At 37.4% G+C, this 18990-nt stretch overlaps 1 protein-coding gene across 7 annotated transcripts in view; it reads left to right on the top strand.

Moving 5' to 3' along the window:
* Nucleotides 1-18990, top strand: part of UBR3 (ubiquitin protein ligase E3 component n-recognin 3) — a 124668-nt gene that overhangs the window by 84607 nt on the left and 21071 nt on the right. For all 7 annotated transcript variants that reach the window (XM_052792906.1, XM_052792905.1, XM_052792904.1 and 4 more), the window contains one exon: nucleotides 9979-10084. In XM_052792906.1, coding sequence (XP_052648866.1) covers nucleotides 9979-10084 — 106 coding nt within the window. The remainder of the gene's footprint in view (nucleotides 1-9978; nucleotides 10085-18990) is intronic.

The following is an 18990-nucleotide window of genomic DNA, read 5'->3' as shown; positions in this document are numbered from 1 at the left end:
CCTTTCGTAAACCCATGCTGACTGGGCCTGATCCCCCTCTTATCCTGGACTTGCCATGTGAGTGCTTTCAAAACAAACCATTCCATAATCTTTCCCGGTACCAAGGTCAGGCTGTCAGAAAGCTTGGGCCCACCACTGCCTTTTGGTACATGATTTGTGGGTGATGCTTTCCTCATCATTTGAGGGGATGAGCCGCCAAAGAAATCCCATCACATGCTATGCTCTCTACATCCTCTCTAGGATAAGAGCCTTCTGTTTCTGCCAGGAAGTGTAGTTCAACTGATTTCATTCATGTGTTGTGATTTGTGAAGAGTAGTTTTAAACCCCACTGCACATTGTCTCCCCCCGCCATCATTACTTCCCTTTCCCAGCGGAGCAAATCACCTGAAAAATGCATGTGTTAAAGGAACATTGCTAGATCACTGTTTCCAAATTTGAAGCATTTAATAAAATCAAGGCTCTGCAAATAATTTCTACTTGGATTACAATATATTTTCAATAGTATGCTTACCTAGTAAGATAGACTCTTTCTCTCTGAATTTTAGCAACTTAATGGATGCGTTACCTATTTCACAGGCATGTTATTTGGAAGACCACGATGAGCATTTTAGGGTGGAGATTTCAGCTTAAAATTGAAAAGCTTTTGAAATATTTAAAGTAAAAAAAAATTATAATTATGTTACACATAATGAGAGTGTAGCCCTGTTTTCACATGGCTTTACTAGCCATACAAGATCTTTATAAGTCTTGACATTTTAAAGTTTGGAAGAATGTGTGTGGGAAAATGGCATGTAATCTGTAAGGTCATGTTTTTATCTTATTGTTAGTTTTTCAAAGTCAGGAGATCTCAGCTTCTCTCTGTTTTGTTTTTTTTTCTAAAGATAAGAGTGGAATGAAATACATTTATTACGTCTTAAAACACTGCGAAATGTTTGACGTCATATCCGTATAAAATTTGTGTTGCATGTACCTATTTAAAAGCTTTTTATATATATATGTACACATAGATAATGTTTTTTCTCATGGTGCTTTATCACCAACTAATGTCAGTAAGTGCTGGAAGATCATGACTTTGCAGAGAATGATTGAAACACAGAGTGCTGGGCAGCTTTCTTGGTACACCTCTCTATAGCTCCATTGTTTCTATTTGAACTATGTCAGCTGACATCAAGGGAGGAACTACCTCAAAGTTGGTTTTGTTTGTTTGGGTTTTTTTAAGAAAAAAAGAAAGAAAGAAAAAAATTCCACCAAGCTGAGGCCTGGTAGCTGACACTAAGTAGTTTGTATAATACGTTACTTAATTTTTTTCTTATACTTACCACACCATCCCTTCAACCTCATCTTGCATAAAGAAGGGCTCTTAACATACTTAGGACCTGAGTTTAAAAGAAAGCATACCTTTTGCTGACAGCTAGTGAAAAGATCAGTCAGGATTTTTAATACATATTCCTCAAGTCTTGAAATGCATGGAGAATACTGTAATCATTGGAAAAATTTCTTTTTTGGAGAATTACAAAACTGGAAATGATATATGGAGAACGTATCTCCACTGGAGAATTGTCTTACGCTGGATTGTTACTTCAACAAGACATGACAAACTTAAAGTCCTGTTTAAATTCATATATCATACTTACCTATTTTTCCAGCACTTTTACTATTTTGCCATTAACTTTGTATGTCTCAGAAAATGAACCAATGTTGTCTGTTTATGAAAACAGATGAAACTGGAACAAACTAAACTTATAGAAAGTTGAAGATACTTCTCACGCTTGAGAAGTATGGAAATAATTTTCTTAATGAGAAGCTTTAAGTAAGATTACATGAACTATTGCTTTTAAAAATACGTGTTAGTTTACAAAATCTAAAATGTTTATGAAATACATCACTTTTTGGTAGCAGCAAATCCGCTGTTAAACTGTGCATTAGTTGTCTCTATAAAAAGTAAAATAGCCCAGTCTTCAGAATTGTGTATATAGCTCAAGAGAAGAAATTTTTCTCCCCATGATGTGATTTGGCTGTTTTCATGTACTTGCACACAAGAGCTTAATCTGAAATTGGTAGTTTTCCTATAATTGAAAATCGTGTTGATGTTTTTTGTTTTTTAAACATGGTAACATTTCTTGGGTTTTTGTTTCTACGTACAATACATTGCATTTTGTTTGTTTACTGTAATATTTTTCTGTTCCTTTCTTAAACTGTTGTGTAATTTCTTCTGAGTGTGTTGTACATGGAAGTAGTGCTTTTTTCTTTAGCAGTTGCATTACTTTTAAGGCTTCTAGTGCATATTTCTGATGAAGGGGTAGGGACAGCATTTAAACACACTGCATTTGCCTTTTTCTAAACTTTTGGGTAGAATGGTGAGTTTTCTTATTTAGATCTAAATCAGTCATGTTGGTGTTTTTAATATCTATCTTGCATTTCTGAAAAATTGAAGAAGGCCTTTAAAGCTTTCATGTGAAAGGTGCTATGTATATGAATGTGTTGTTGCTTTAAACAGCATGGAGACATAAATGTCATCTATTCATTGTTAAAAAACGTTCACATGCTGTTTATGTTCTGTGTCAGTACTTATTTTGTAAAGTTACGTAGCAAACTAGTCATATTTAATCTTGCATTAAAATAGACTCGTTTTTAATGTAAGGTAATGGGGTTCTCCTAGGACAGACCTGTACTTCCACTTAGTATTATTATATTTAGTCTTGGACATTAGGCTAAATATGACTAGTGGGAGCAGAATGACTTTTCTATATATAGCAGGGTTTGTTTTAACTAAACCGTTATATAATTATATGAGTTTCCTTCATTGCCGCTTCCATGTTTGGTGCATTTAGAGATAAAAAATTGCAGTTCTTCAGATACATATTCTATAATAGATTTTATTATCTTTCCATACTCCTTCATTTTTCCAAGAGGTAAGCCTGTTTTTAAAGTTTCACTTAAAATGTACCTTCAACTTCTTCATTGTCTTGTGCAGTGGGGAAAGAATGATTTTAAAAATCCATACCCTATCTAGAACTTGAATACTGTTTTGTTAAAGTCTTGCTTGCACAGTATTGAAACTGCCTTTGTTTCTTAAACGCTGTTCATGTCAGGTTCAGCAGAAGTAGTCTAAAATATAACCCGTTTTTGTTTTTCTTATGTGTGAGATAATGAGGTGTCTCTCTTGTGATTAAGCATACCGCTCTGTATTAGTCTTGTAACAACTGTAAAGTTTGGTGATTAGATATTGCAGAAAACAGAATATGTTGTCCCAGGTGAGCTGTTACAGCAGCAAGTGTCAGGGAAGATGGTGGGAACAAATAGGTCAAGAGCTGTTTTAGTAGATTGCACCATGAGGGCAGCTGCTCTTGGGAAGTAAAATTAAGAATGATTAATGTAGCTGTTAGCATCAGTGATCGAGTCTGTGTGAGAAGAATGCTGAAGAAAATTTGGCTGTAAAATTGCCATTTTAAGGTTTAAAGTTTTGTATGTGTGTTTGCATGAGTGTGTATTACTAAACGGTATGCAACCAAAAAATGCAAATAGAGTCCTGTTTACTTACTACTTAAAAATAAAGTCCTATTTTAAGGACCACATTACAGTTTTAGAGTCTATGGCCTTGAAAATTCTCTTGGGTTTAGGGGATAATTATGATATATAACAACTGTACAGGTCTTATTTCTCTGTTTTATAAAGTTTAAGAGATCTGATGTTTTGCTTTTTGTTTTCTTTGTTTTGTATTTATGGAACAGCTTCAGAACACAGTATTAACGCTGAATAATTAGGACTTCTCTGTATGACTTTTGTATCTCTAACTTGCGTATACATGTTTTTCTCTGTCATTGTTACTCTGCTAATCTTGCAATAGTGGGTGAACAATGCCACAAAATTTAAAAGTTATCTATAAATGAATTTGTAATATAGTCCTTTCTTTTAAATAGTTCTTTCTTTATGGCTGCTTTCTTTTCTTTTTTTCTTTTTCCTTTTGTGATAAGGGTAGGATTAGGGGTTTTTGGGGAAGGATAAAGTATTCTATCACCTTGTCCTCTGGCTTCAGTCTCCCTGTATAGGAGCTCCTAATCCTTATGCTTCCCACAGATAGCAGACTGGCATTTCAGCATCAGCTGCGTTAATTGGAAAGGACATTAATTTACAAGTGGACATCAAAAAAGTATTTAAGACTTGTGTAAGCTTGCCTTAAATAAAATGTCCAGCACCTTCATAATTTCTGTGATGGTTCTAACCGTTGAAAAACTGCATTGTTCCACTGGGGTTTTGGGGGTTTTTTGGTTTTGGTTTTTTTTTTCCTCCTCTTGTTCACTTGAAGCCTGTGTTTTGCATTTGTAGATGGCTCAGTGGTGTCATCTGTCTTGATTATTATGTTAGTATCAGTTTAATCAGTGCTTTAAGTGTTTCTGTGAGCACAGAAAGTCATCTTGACATGAAGCATTTTCTGAGCTCTTCATGCTCCTTCTGTATCAAATTTTTCAACCACATTGATAGTAATGGCTGTCTCCATTTTATCAATATGGCCAGTGATATACGGCACCACTAAGTATGGTTCATTCCTGTAGGAAGAAAAACCTGATTCTTTTATGAATTGCTCAGTTGCAAATGTCTCCTTCCTATAATCTATTAATGTGAATAGGGTTGCAAAGCTTCCTACCCAGCTTTCTGCAGCCACTGAAAATAAAAAGAATACAAGTAGTTTTCAGGATGCTTTTTGCCTTGGTACAGTGGGTTTCTGTGGTTGGTTGGTTTTGTTTGGGCTTTTTAGTTTGGTTTTGTGGTTTTTTGGTTTGGTTTGGGTTTTAGTTAGGAGCTGGCAATCTGCAGATCTTTGGTGCCCGTCCATTCATGCTAACATTGAAGAAGCAGTTTGTGTCACCAACAGATGATCCTAACTAATTCCTAAAAACCTTGGTATGCCATTCATACCTAGCATGGGAGAGGCAAAGATAGATACCATTAGAATTCTATTGCTAAAGTTGATTTCATACACTGGCAAGTTTGGTGTTGAGGATAATTAGCTGCTTCATCAGCAATTAAGGTTTAAGATTTTGGAAAGACTGTTCATGTCTTAATGCCTTAATAGGCTTTTCCTGACCTTCACATTTTTTTTTCTTCACTGATTCCAATCTACTGGATCAGTGATGAATGGGAAGATGCTGTCAGCAGGTCTTTGCAACTGCTGTTGCTACGTGGACTATATAAATCTCTACAAGGAGAAAAAAAATTCCTCAATCTCCTTCTTAACAATCAAGTCCCATCTGGTTGTATCAAGTGTTTTTTCTTACAATCTACATTCTTGTTAATAGTCCCAGGAAACTCTGAGAGAAGGGTGTAACGTCTGTAGTCTGTTAAGATCTTCACACAGCAGATAAGACAAGGACGTTTTCAATTCCACTGGCAGTGAACTGCTGTCTCACTGTGTTTTGTGATCTTTTGACATTGTAAATATGAATACAAATTTATAGAATGAAAAAAGAGAAGATTGGATCAAAACAGCAAAGATTTTTGTGACAGCAGTATGTGTTATTTACGTCCTTCTATAACATAAATATGAGAGAGACTGGGGAATAAACACCTCATCTAGACTTTTGCAAGCAAAACAAAGTCAGCTAATTCCTTAATTTTCTTTGTCATCATTATCACAGCACATTGCTGTACATTGTGGAAGTGGAATTAATAACAGAAAAAAATCCTCTCATTTCAACTTTGGTAATTTGAGAGTTTACTTTACAGTCAAGAGACCGGAAAAAAAGAAAGATGAAAAAAAGACAGCAAAACTCATCTAGAAATTTAGGCTCACTTTGGCAAAGACCAAACCAAAATTACTAGTGACACCAAAACTTAATCTGCATGTAACTTCCTGAATCACTCATTTTTGTCAGTTCACCACAGCAGCTGTATAAGTTCTGCCATTCATCTATCAAATCTCTATCTGTTCATCTCTCTGAATTTAGTCTTCTTTTGTGCTGTGCATGCCACGCTAGACCTGAAAAGAGCTGTGAAATCACCTCTGTAGACTCCTGCTTTATGCACTTTGGCATAGCAGAATATTTTTAAGAGCTTTGTCAATATCTGTAAAATCAGTGTGCTTTAATACTAAAAATAGTAAAGAAGGCAACTGCAGGTGCTAGTGCAGACAGTGTGGATATGTAGACAAAATACCCATTATCTTTATTTTTTATGAGAGGAGCAGCATTAGAACACTTCCTCTAATAGCTTCAGTCCCAGTGCAAAGACAGGGTCTTACCCTTTGAGCTGCTCTTTTCAAAGTACCCATTCCAATGGAGTTTATTACTCCTTTCTCACATCAGCATAACCCTGAGAAGTAGAGCTGGTATAGGAATTGTTGAAAAGAATGTACCGAGGGCAGCAGCTTATGGAACAATAGATTTTGTAATTTTTAGAAATGGAATTAGGAAGGCTAACATGAATCAAAGTTAAAGCTAATGTCTAACTGTTAATCTAGATGATTCTATTAAGCGTATTACATAAGCTTTACATGTATTCTGTGAAAACAAAGACTGTCTAAATAAGTTGGGAGAACTAAGACAGTGCTGCTTCAATGTAGGTAATATTTGAGTCATATGAACATGTTTTAAAGCCAGTAATAATCTTGCCTACTTAAATGTCTAAATCTTGGAATCCTGCCAAGCCCCTGATGACTTGCAGCAATAAGTTACATTGTGCATTCAAATTTTGTGATTTTCAGATTTATTCAATTTAACTGGATGCAGCCTGTCTCAAATATTTTGAAGTTATTAGGAGAGGAGGACCATATTCAAATTCTTTCCACTGTTTACTTCTCATGATTTATTATCAATAAACCTGTAATTCTCATTTTGTCGTGACTTCATAATTATCATTCTCTACTTTTGTTGCTGCTGTGCTTTCTAAAATTAATATTTTTCTACCAAATTTTGTTAAGAATGTTATTTTGGAGACTCTGAGCTACACCCAGATCCTGTCTTTCCCACTTACAGAGGTGGGCTGTCCTGGAGAGAATTGGCTGTAAGACACTATGAGCAGTGGAAGGGTTTGGGACGCCTGGTGGGGTTATGGCCTTCCTTTTCATTCCTCAGAAGACTAGGCAAAGTGGTTTGTGGGCCACTGTCATGTTAATGTTTTGCTGCTATTTGTTGTTTGTTGGGGTTTTGGTTTTTTTTTTTTTTAAAGTATTGTAAAGCTTTTAAGTAGGGTATAAGAAAATGGGAGGATATTCTGTATTTTTATGTTTACGTTTCAGTATGATGCACTCACACGAATACACAGGAAAAAAAACCCCTGGTATTCATTTGGCCCAAGGCAGATTTCTGCCAGTCCCTCAAGCATAAGAACGTGGTGAAACACCAAGCTCTTTGTGCACAAAGAAGCTGCCAGTTCTAGATTTTGGTGCTCTGGTGTTTTCCTTGGCTTCCTCCAGTACTCCATAGTCATAGTAAATTTGAGGTAAAGCAGTTGGAGTCTCTGTGGTGTAAAACAGAAAACTGTTTGTGAAGAAATAAACCTTTGTATCTTCCTCTGGCTAGTCCTTAGTTTTTGCTAATTTTTAGAAATCTCAGAAATGCGAATACAGAAGCAATAGACAAATCAGAACTCAATTTTGCTAACTTGGAAGGTGGCAGCCATCAGGCCGTTTCTGTTGCAGTGTTCCCATTAGGGGGCAATGTTATTCCTTGGTTACCCCAGTCTGGAAACAAGTGTGGCTGTGCTGCGTTGACTTAAAGAACATCTTAATGTTTTTAAGTCAGTTCATAAAAAATATTTCATAAAAGGTCATTGTAACCATATCTTATTACCTGCTTCCTAGCTTTACATTTATGTGCTAAACACATTTTCTTGCAAAGGAACAATTGCTGCCTTAATCACAAACAAAAAATACGGTCTTACAAGACTGCTAAACTGAATTTTTCTGCTCAGATTCAGTTGATGTTAGAATGTATCTTGATTCCATAAATGTTACACACTTGGAGACTACAAGTAAAGTCTGCATTGCTAGAATTTGATGCTTGCCTGCTTAATTTCGTATCAGTAAAAGCTCAGGAAAATAGCTATTAAAGGAACAAAGGGTTAATTAAATATGCTAAGCTTTTTGTGGTGGTTTTTTTTTTTCTTTTTTTCATAGTTACCCATTTCTGTTTGAGGCAAGGAGCAGTTCAGAAGAAAGTGACATTCCTTTTAGTAGCAGAGAGGCAACAGGGAGGGAACAGATACCTTCATGGGTTTCTTTCCAAATAAAACTATATTGGGTTTTTTTATATTATTTTAATGAATTATCAGTATATTTTCAGGGTTTTGAAGTTTGTCAGCAAAGCAATGTTTTGTTAGAATCTTTTGCCAGGAGAAAAGATGACTTATTTTGTCCTCATTGACTGTTTTTATTCAGAAAGCAGGTGACAGCAATCAATTCCAATGCCGTTTACATCTCCCAATTATTTTACAAACCCCAGGAGCTAATTGCAGCCCTCAGGCTCTGGCAGTCAGCTGACTTCATCATGGGACTTTTTTGGCCATTGCGTACCTCTGAGTAATTGTCTATTTATGGAAAATAAATTAATAGCTGTTATTTCTACTTAAAAAAAAGGACCTGTGAGTGAGTGTGTAGGTTGAGCAAGTGGGTTGTAGGGAGAAGGGAGAGAGATTAAGAGAGTAGGAGGCAAAGGGATCAATTGAAAGAATAAAAGGGGGGGGGGAGATGGCAAGATACTAAGGATAAAAATTAAAATGAAAGGGTGGAAGGAAGCAGGATCCCAGAAAATTGAACAGGAGAAGCAAACATGGCAGCAAATAGCAAGATACAGTGTGACAGGAAGAAAAAAGTGAGCAAAACCGTGGGAAATAGTATTTTAAAATATTATTTTCATATAAACCTGTGAAGATAAAAAAGATGCATTTTTCCCAAACTGTAACTCTATTATAAATGCAGAAAAAGAAGTGAAGTCTGAGATTCTTATTGTACATACCTCTCTGAAAATGCTGTCAACATAGATGGTGCCTGCCTTCTTGGCTTGCTTAAGGGGAGAAAGGGTTAGATTGTTATCTTTATTTGTGTTGATCATATGATTTGTAGAGAAATGAAAACTGTGCATTTTAATATATGGTACTGCAGTAATGTGCATGACTAATAAACTAAGCATCCTTCATTCAAAAGGTTCTAGAAATGTTTTGCAAATTATTTTTGACACAGTGGATGTACAGAAGGTTTGGAGTTGATGAATATCAGCAAACTTTGCCTGCACGTTGTCTAGACAAATCTATGCTGTTATAAAGACTGTTGCTACTTCACTGACACTGTGTGTGGTCAGAAGTTTGGGTTTTTTTCTCTTCCAAAAGTTACCTACAGAATAACCTTATGAAAGCAGAAAGAATAATAATCTTTTAAGGGTGAAGAGCCGAAGTGATACTGCTATAGGCCAGAACTTCTAGCAACTTTAGGTTAATTGGTTAATTTCAAATACGTTGGGCACAGAACTTAACTGTGAGACAGAGGAATAAAAGCTGTGTGTTAAAATTGTATCAGTTTCTGTCTAGAAGAGATGTTTAGGAAATCACAGCTCCTGGCATAAGCTAGAGTGGGACGTGAAGGGAGCATGGAACCTAAGCAACATAACAGCATATGAAGCAGGATTTTTAAAAATACCTATAATTAAGTACGTGGAGCTGGTGTTTTACAAGCACTAAAATGTCTGAGATCTGGTCAAAGCTTTCTAAACAGCCTTTCTCTGTTTTAGAATTTAAGGAGAGGAAAAAAAATAATTTTTTCATATACATGCCTATGTTCACAGCCTTCTGTTGAAATCTTACTTCTCTTCAAAACCTTTTCTAAAACAATTTTAAAAACCCTAAAAAGATGCTTGTTAGGGTACCAGCTTATTTGAAATGAGATGACAGACTTTTCAGAATCTTGTAAAATAAATGATGCCAACTTAATGTAAAATGCTTCATATTATTGTACATAATAACCAGCAATCTATCTTCTTCACCTTTCAGATCAGCTGTTCCATGTGTTGGCCATGCACATGCGCCTCTACAGTATAGACTCTGCATACAATCCCTGGAGAAAACTAACCCAGCCAATGCAGGATAAAAATTCAGAGCAAGTATTTTAATTTACCAAATATCAGTTTTACCTTGTGAAAGAAACATCCTTACAGAGGGGCTTTGGGTAACTTTCTGTATTAATTTAAATTATCTGTGAGGTAGGCTGATGAACTTATCTAAAAATTGTATGTATGTATTTGGAAAAATAATTTTTGAATTTCTTTTCCATAAAATATGACACATTCCAGTTTTGAGTTGAAGCTTAAATACACCACTTGTAAGCTTAAGCACACGCAAATTTAATAGTATTGGGTAAGTGGATAGGTGTAGTGCCATTCTTGGTACAGATGCTGGACAAAATTTACATTAAGTTCAAAATAGTTTGTTGAAAGTTGTGCAATGACTAATAGCTGTTACAGAAATAACATAAGTAGGCCTAATATATGTGAGAACTAATTCTATTTCATGCTAAAAATTTTCATCATGCTTGTTATTTTGAACAAGTTATTTACTTGAGTTTGCTTTTAAAACATTAACCTTACATATACAGCTGTACAAGGATTAACAATATAATAAATCATAGAATCATAGAATCATTTCGGTTGGAAAAGACCTTCAAGATCATCGAGTCCAACCATTAACCATGCCCCCTAAACCATGCCCTGGAGTACCCTGTCCACTCGCTTTTTGAATACCTCCAGGGATGGTGAATCAACCACTTCCCTGAGCAGCCCATTCCAATGTTTGACAACCCTCTCAGTAAAAAACTTTTTCCTAATATCTAACCTAAATCTCCCTTGCCTCAACTTGAGGCCATTTCCTCTTGTCCTATCTCCAGACACCTGACAGAAGAGACCAACACCCACCTCACTACAACCCCCTTTCAGGTAGTTGTAGAGAGCGATCAGGTCTCCCCTCAGCCTCCTCTTTTCTAGACTGAACAACCCCAGATCCCTCAGCCGCTCCTCATAAGACTTGTGCTCAAGGCCCCTCACCAACTTGGTTGCCCTTCTCTGGACACGCTCAAGCAGCTCTATGTCTTTCCTGTAGTGAGGGGCCCAAAACTGAACACAGCACTTGAGGTGCGGCCTCACCAGTGCCGAGTACAGGGGAACAACCACCTCCCTGTTCCTGCTGGCCACACTGTTCCTGATACAGGCCAGGATGCGATTGGCCTTCTTGGCCACCTGGGCACACTGCTGGCTCATATTCAGCCGGCTGTCAACCAGCACACCCAGGTCCTTCTCTGCCGGGCAGCTTTCCAGCCACTCTTCCCCAAGCCTGTAGCGCTGCATGGGGTTGCCGTGACCGAAGTGCAGGACCCGGCACTTGGCCTTGTTAAACTTCATACAATTGGCCTCAGCCCATCGATCCAGCCTGTCCAGATCTCTTTGTAGAGCCTCCCTACCCTCAAGCAGATCGACCCTGCCTCCCAACTTGGTGTCGTCTGCAAACTTGCTGAGGGTGCACTCAATCCCCTCATCCAAATCATCAATAAAGATATTAAACAGAACAGGGCCCAACACCGAGCCCTGGGGAACACCATGGAGCCATGTACCTGTGTTTTGCAAGGACTCATCTCCCTACTTGACTTAAGACCCTTCACTTTTCAGTTTCCACCTTGACAGTGGGAAGAAAGGTTTCTTGCCTAAAACCATATGATTATTTTTCCTCACAAGAGGAAAACAGTAATTTTTTTTTTTCCAGCACCTTGAGCATCTTCTTCATAGCTAAGGTCTCCACTTTGTAGCTTGCAATAATGTTGAAAAGGTCTTTTTAGTGCCTACCCAGCTGTGTATTTGTCAGTGTGTTTCTAGGAGCCTGAGGTGGAAAGCATCATGGGATTTCAAAAATTCATCTAGGATAGCGATGCCACAATCCTAATCTGCAAATTAGGAAAAATTATTGAAACGTTTGTGCTTGCTTCTAGTTTGAGATTTTACTGTTTGTCCTCTTGGATCCAGGCCTTTTTTTGCAATCAACATTAGGTTATTGCAGTAATTGGACTAGATTAACAGATTAGTTTATAAACCACTAGCAGAACAAAGCATCCAGAATTTTATAACCTGAAAACCTATGTTATTCAGCATGCATTCAAACCGCTTTGAGAGTATGTTTTCGTGCAATTCTGCCCTGATCTAGATTGAGCAGTGGAACAAGGTTAATAAATTTGATGTATGGTTGACTGAGTTATACCAGGCAAAATTAAGATCGTGTTGATAGGCTGTTCACAGTCAGAATGGCTGTGGGCCTGATCATGCACTTATTTTGGTATTTGAAGAGCTTGCTGTCTTTGGAAGCAGCTGTTAACAGAGGGGCTGCTTTTTCTGCATATGCAACTTTTTTCGCCTTTACAGACTTGATGGAATTCACCATGCATTGGTCATATCAAGGTTAGGTTGCTGCAAGTTAGATTTCATTAGGCAATATTTTGAATCACTTTGAAATGAATGGTACTGTAGACCATAATGGCTTGCTTTGCAGGAGGTGTTCCATGTTGGGAATGCATTTGAGCAGTTCTCTTGTATTCTGCACTCGTTTTCAAGGTTTCTTAGTAGACTTGCTGGTGTTAGTTTGGCACTAAGTCCTAAATGGTTTAAGAAGCTGTAACTGAGAGATCATCCATTTTGCCATAGGATAATTTACTGTTGAGATGAAGAGATGCAATCAAGCTGGAATTTTTTTGCTCACGCCTCAAAATGTTTTTTTCTACCTTAGTCTGCAGGCCCCCAAAAGCTGCAGAGGTGGCAACTTGGGGACGTGTTTTTAATGTATAAATTAGAGCATAAGATGGGTATCTGTAATTATATTTTAGAAATTTGAAGTAGTAGTTTCACTTGAAGATGGCATTCATGTGATTGGTGTATATGATCTAATTGCACACTTTCTAGAGTCACAAAGCCTTTTGAGAAGTCCAGGATAGCAAATTTTTCCAGGTACAGGAAAGAGTGCTCAGATCAATTAGAAGGTGATACACTGCTGTAAATGGAAGATTAAGAGGGTGGTGGAGAAATACCACTGCAGATTTAAGATGTGGCTAGCACTCTGCCATTTTGAAGCTAACCAAGTAATCTGAATCATCAGCCTGACCGTTACATGAGACTAAGTAAAGACTTGTAGAAAAAAAAGTCAGGAAAAGATCTATATTATCTGACTACATTACTATGATTCCAAACAATTTAACATCAGGAAGGTCACATGAGCAAAATAACTTTAAACCAACGTGCTATATTTTTCTATTTAATTTTTACTTTAAATTATTATTTCAGTTGAAAGCAATTTTCCAGAGAAATTAGTTGCATCTTCATTTATTTAAAAAGGTAATTTTCAAAACTGAAAAAGAAAATAATCTACGGGATACAAGTGCCATTGTGTTATCTTGTCACCCTTATTTAATTGTAGTTACTTTAATTAAATACATAAATATTTACAATTAAATCTACCCAGGTATAGAGCTCACAGTTTTTAGCTCGGTTTTCCATAACCCAGATATCATTATTCATAAATCATGCCTTAGATTTCATGTGTCTGGGAGAACTGATCAAAGTAAATTTTAAAGACTCGCTCAGAATTGCTCTACTATACTTCCCAAAGCCACTGGTTTTGCCTGGTGTCATCTTCTACAATTGTACCTAGATCCCTCCATAGTTGAAAATGGCAGCTGAGAGGAACGATAGGAAGGAGCTCATGCAGTCACACCAAGGTAAAGTAGAAATAAGGAAATTCTGAGCAAGAAGATACCCTATCGCAAAGGGCCCAAATAATGTGAACTGTTTGAAGGAAGAGGGAGGAAAAAAGATAAAGCTAATGATGAACTGTGAACGGTATAGTGGATTCTTTCTCCTGTGCAGTTCATGTTGTCAAATTTAATATACATTTGGTCCCACAGGCTGTGCTTAAGCAAATTGTTCTACTAGGGGTAGATCTGGTTTCAGTGGTGATCAAATAAACAATTATTGTGGTGTAAGTGGGGAATAATAGCTTCTGGCAGGGGGCGGAGAAGGAGCAGCTGCAGGCAATAATTACTAAACCCAGATGTGAATTTAATGGACTAATCCAAATAGCCAGAGTTTCAGGAATGGCAAACCTGAAATGAATGATACGCATTTTTTTAAATTTACATCTCTACAAAAGCTGAAATTTTTGTGTCTGTTTTGACAGACAAAAATGTTGGCAAAGAATGATTCAGTACAGCATTAAGGATCTTCACAGTAGAAGCACTTGCAGGGGGGAACTGCATGATAAACTGAAATGCTGAGATATACTTACATCAGGGTTATTTTTACTGAAGTGTTTTGCTGTTGTTTTGTTCTAAGCTAGATCACTTTGGTGATTGTTTGTAGTGTCATACTGGGGCAACAAACTGCAGCACAGGGATGGGAATGAGCAACTGTGCGTTGGAACCTCTTAAGTCACATCTCCATCACAGAAACTGTTGTGAAATGGGAAAAATAAAACAGCTTTTATGAAGATAGTCCAAGGCAGACAGAGAGTAGGGTGATGGGACAATGGGGTTTAGTTAAGGTTTGTGCAAGAGGTGGTATATACATACACATGGTGCAACAGGACTTATGTGATCTATTCAATAAACACACAAAACCTGCCTGAAACACCAATGTCTCAGGATGTATGTTAGGATATGGAGGTTTCAGCAGTAATGGCACCTTCCGGAGTACTTGCTCTTGGCTGTTTCTTCCTTCCCCTATACTGTAACTCACCATCTTCTTCAGCTGTGCTGATGTAACTTGAGCAGGCTGCATCATGAACAAAGTCAAGGAACTAGTCTGGTTTTAAAAAGGTTAATTTGAGTAAGTTTGGGAAAGGGTGACAAAGGAGCCCTGGGGGCACAGTGGTGAAAGAGAGAATGGGAGATGCCTAATGTTAGTACTGTCAGTGAAATCGTGTGTTATGTAATGAGAAAAACTGACCTGTAAAATGTGCTGTGACACAATGGAGAGCAAATATGAAATTGTGATTATATCCTAGAGTGTAGCCAGAACAAATAGAATTCTGCTTTCTTATCACGAACATCAGAAGCTGTGTATTACTCTGACCTTTCTGCAGGCTGGGATTTGTGGGCTGTATTTCTCATCCTGCAAATACTGAAGAGAATATAAATTTGCCCTAGTTGATTAAGCCTTTGTTTAGCTGTATCTGTATCCATATCCCTGTATCTCAAGTTTTCTATATCTGACAGTTCCAAGAGGTCTGAGGCTCAAAACTTCCACTTTCTTCATGGAATTTCTAACTCTATCATCAGTTGGAGTTAGCATCAAACAAACATTTTAAGTGTCTCTAGCTGAGAGAAGAGGGGAAGGGGAGCATATAGGTAAGGAAGGGCCATAAGCAAATGCTGCTCGTTTCAAAGTAGAACAGAATTTTCTATTCCTCTGTATCCATTCCCAAAGAAGTGATTCCTGTATAACCTCTGTCAGGAAGAGGATGCAGAATACAGAGGCAGAGTTGCTCAGCTGTCAGCTGATAGACAGCTCTGGTATTGGCACAGAGAGAGGTGCAGCCCAATTACCTTGGACTGGAGGAGAGGTCAGTTCCATGGAGAAAGTTTAGCAATGCATTTTTCATTTTGGTACATGTTTATATTGTACTGTGCAGTTTATTTCCACCTCCCCCCTCTCCCTTTTTTAAATGGATACAGCATACAATTATAATACATTTGAATAATTTTAGATTACTTTTGTCCCATCTGAAATTGTTCTTGCTTTCATTTTATTCAGTGCTTCTGTGGCACAACTTTCTGTAAGGTCAGATTTATCAAGCTTTCACATGTGCATTGGGGATTAACAGGATGGGCAATTTCCATAAAACACATTTCTAAACACATTTTATAAATTCAGTTTCAGTGTCATAATGAAGAAGTTGCTTAGGCTCTTAACAAATGACAGAGCAGTTTTTAAATGCTTCATATGCTGCAGCGCTTGACGTAAACAGAAGCAGCTTATCTAAAACCCTGACGCTTAATGTAGCTTTACTTCTCCCAAATAATATGAAATGAATAAATTAGACAAAGAATTTAGTTGGTCCTGCATGTGAAAACGAGTTCATTCATTTGTGATGTTGCCAGTCAATCACAGTATTCTGTATATATAAGAATATTTCCTAATTTTGTCAGAACTGGTATTTGACCTAATTGTTACATGACTGTTAAATGATTTTGATGCTGATACCCCTCTCAGAAAGAGGTGTTCAACTAAATGTGCAGAGGGAGTTAATCTTTTTTTATCTTAATGTTATTCCAAATTAATTTTTTCCCCAACTTTTACATATAAATTAAAAACTAAAGATGAGAAGTAATTTAAGAGATGTCCATGGCTTTAAAGTCATTACATAATGAGGGTTATTTTAAAACTCAGTGTCATAGATCATAAAATAGAACTAGCCATAGGTAAAAGTAGAATTAGAGAGACTTAGTGAGATTAGCATCTTCATTGCCTGTATAATTTTGAAAATGAGACTTGGTAGTGTGATACAAATTTTTGCCCCCTTTGTCTCCTTTAGGATTCAATATACTGATTTTTAGAATATTTGTTTTTTGTTTAGGATGCTCCCATATATAAATATGTATATTTATCTACGTTACGGTGTTTTAAAACAATCCTTTTATGAAATGATTGATTATAGCAAAAGGCTTTATGGATAGTGTTTATTCTGTAGCTCTTTGGGTTCATTAATTCAAAAGGACCAGTTAGACCATGTTTTCTGTGACTTCATTTTATATGACCAATCAACCAATACATTTGTGCTCATTCTCACAATTGAGTGTGTTGCATAAAGTGACCAGAAACTTTAGCCATGTAATAAAATTATTGTTTCAGAATGTGCCTTACTGAGCTGGGAGACAGGGGAAGGAGAGTAGTTAGAAAACATATAGTTGGGTAACACACTTAGTATGACGAAAAGTGTTCTTTTAATCCTCCTCTTATATGACTGCTTCTGCATGTTAAAATTCTTGTCACAGATGACTCCTAACAGCGCCTTTTGTAGAGAGAAGGCTGAGTTTTCATGAAATCAGTAGCTATATAGGGGTCTCTCTCCAAAAGCAGCATCATGTTTATGTGCCTCAGAGGTGATAAACTGCTTGGATCCCCAGAGCTATTAGAAGGCACTAAGGATCTTATGCGTGCATCCACATCCCACTGCATGTGGACAACCTTTTCCAGTACGTGGTCTGCAAGAGCTCAGTTTGTCTGCTGTGTGTGTGGTAGATGGCACCAAGGGGAGCTGGTGTCTTCACAGAGGCATCAACTAAGCTATTGGAGTAGCCAGTGCCAGCTGAGTTGGATCAGAGGAAGAGTTTGGTGCTCTTGGAAGAGAGGCAGTAATTGGATCCAACAATAGTTCACCAGTTGTGCTCTGAAAGGGCAGAGCTGAGACAGAAGAGGGTTTAAATGTCTTGTCTGTATGTTTCTTTCCTCAGTCTGATTCTGGTTGTACAGAAACTTGGGCACTTGCTGCAGGGCTTAAGAAGGCCTCGCTGGGAAACTCTGCGCTCCACAATGTCTTGCAGAACAACCAAAAGGAGGAGAGTGAGGCTGTGCTTTTGGGTGTAGATCTTAATAAGGATATATGTATATTTTCAATACAACTATCTAGCACTTCATCAGTTGTTGTTTACCTGCAGGACAGTTAAGATTGCTGGAACAAAGCATGAAGCTGACCTTGAAACTGTAGTAGGCAGATGTGTTTTGATTTCCTGACATTCTCGGGCAGTTTTTCTGGAGGGCCCAGTGAAGTGCCACATGGCGTAGAGGCCTATAGCTGCCCTCAGTAAGGGAAGCCCCTGCCAGGAGAGGGAGAATTGTTTTCCCTGCAGTTTCTGACCAATGAGAAGAATGGCAAAAGAGGAGGAAAAAAAGATTAAAAAGCATAAGAAGCGATAGAAAGAAAATGCCTTTCCAGGACAGCATTTCAATGACACAGCAATTGAAAGGAACTCGGTAGCCTGTGGTGCTTTCCTTCACAACGTTTACATCCATTTGTAAGAAGCTGTTGAGGACTCTGTTTTCCATGGGAGATTCAGGGTCAGTTATACTAGGGCCTCACGATATAGCTCCTGTAGTAGTATAGATAAATATCTCAGACAGATATCTCCTCCTCAGTTACTCCATTGGCATTCAACAGCCAACCAGCTAGCACCACCACCGTTTGCAAATGGGAATAAGAATCCAAATAGCACTTTCTTCTGTGAATGTTGCGGAAGGGGAGAGGTGACAATGGAGGATGCATATCGCATTGTACCAACTGCTCCTGCTTGAGATCTCCTACACGCTCCATATCAATTAAAGAGGGGAGAATGATTTTTTTGCCATTTTGATTTTTCGCCTTTTTGACTCAGAACCTACAGAATATTGTTGGTTGGAATATTGTTGGCTATTCCTACACAAAACTAGAAAAATACTACTTCCTATCTGCAAATATTTTCTGCTTTTAAGTATAAGACTACAAGGTGATGTTAATTCATTCAGTGAATCTGAATAGTTCAAAAGTTTGCAGTATCTCTTTATGTGCTTATTTGCTGTCATCCTAGCCATATAGGGTTTTTAATAAAGACTGTGTGTAAGATTGCATAATCCCACCTGTGATGGCTGCTTGAGTCTTCATTTCCTTACATAGAGGAAAGAAATACCTTTTCTAAGGTCTCAGTGTTTTCCAATAGGAGCAATCCCTGTAATTTGAGGATTCATTGTTGTTACAGCATGGATATATGTATACTTGTGAAATGCCATGCTTTGAACATCAATTAAATTATTATGTTACTATGCCGTGTATTTTCTTGTTTTAGAACGTAAGTTCTAAAAGTGAAATACTGGATGTTCCTTCAGTCTGTACATAGAAATAACTAGTTCAGGCAGATTTGGAAAGTTTTAAAATACTTTAACAAGCATCAGGTACCCAAATGGTAATTTCCTCATGAGTTATTACAATCCATTAGTAACATTAAAT

Source organism: Harpia harpyja, chromosome 7 (assembly GCF_026419915.1).
Source record: "Harpia harpyja isolate bHarHar1 chromosome 7, bHarHar1 primary haplotype, whole genome shotgun sequence".
NCBI lineage: Eukaryota > Metazoa > Chordata > Aves > Accipitriformes > Accipitridae > Harpia > Harpia harpyja.
The sequence above is the reverse complement of the archived record's forward strand: the minus strand, read 5'-3'. Positions and strand labels throughout refer to the sequence as shown.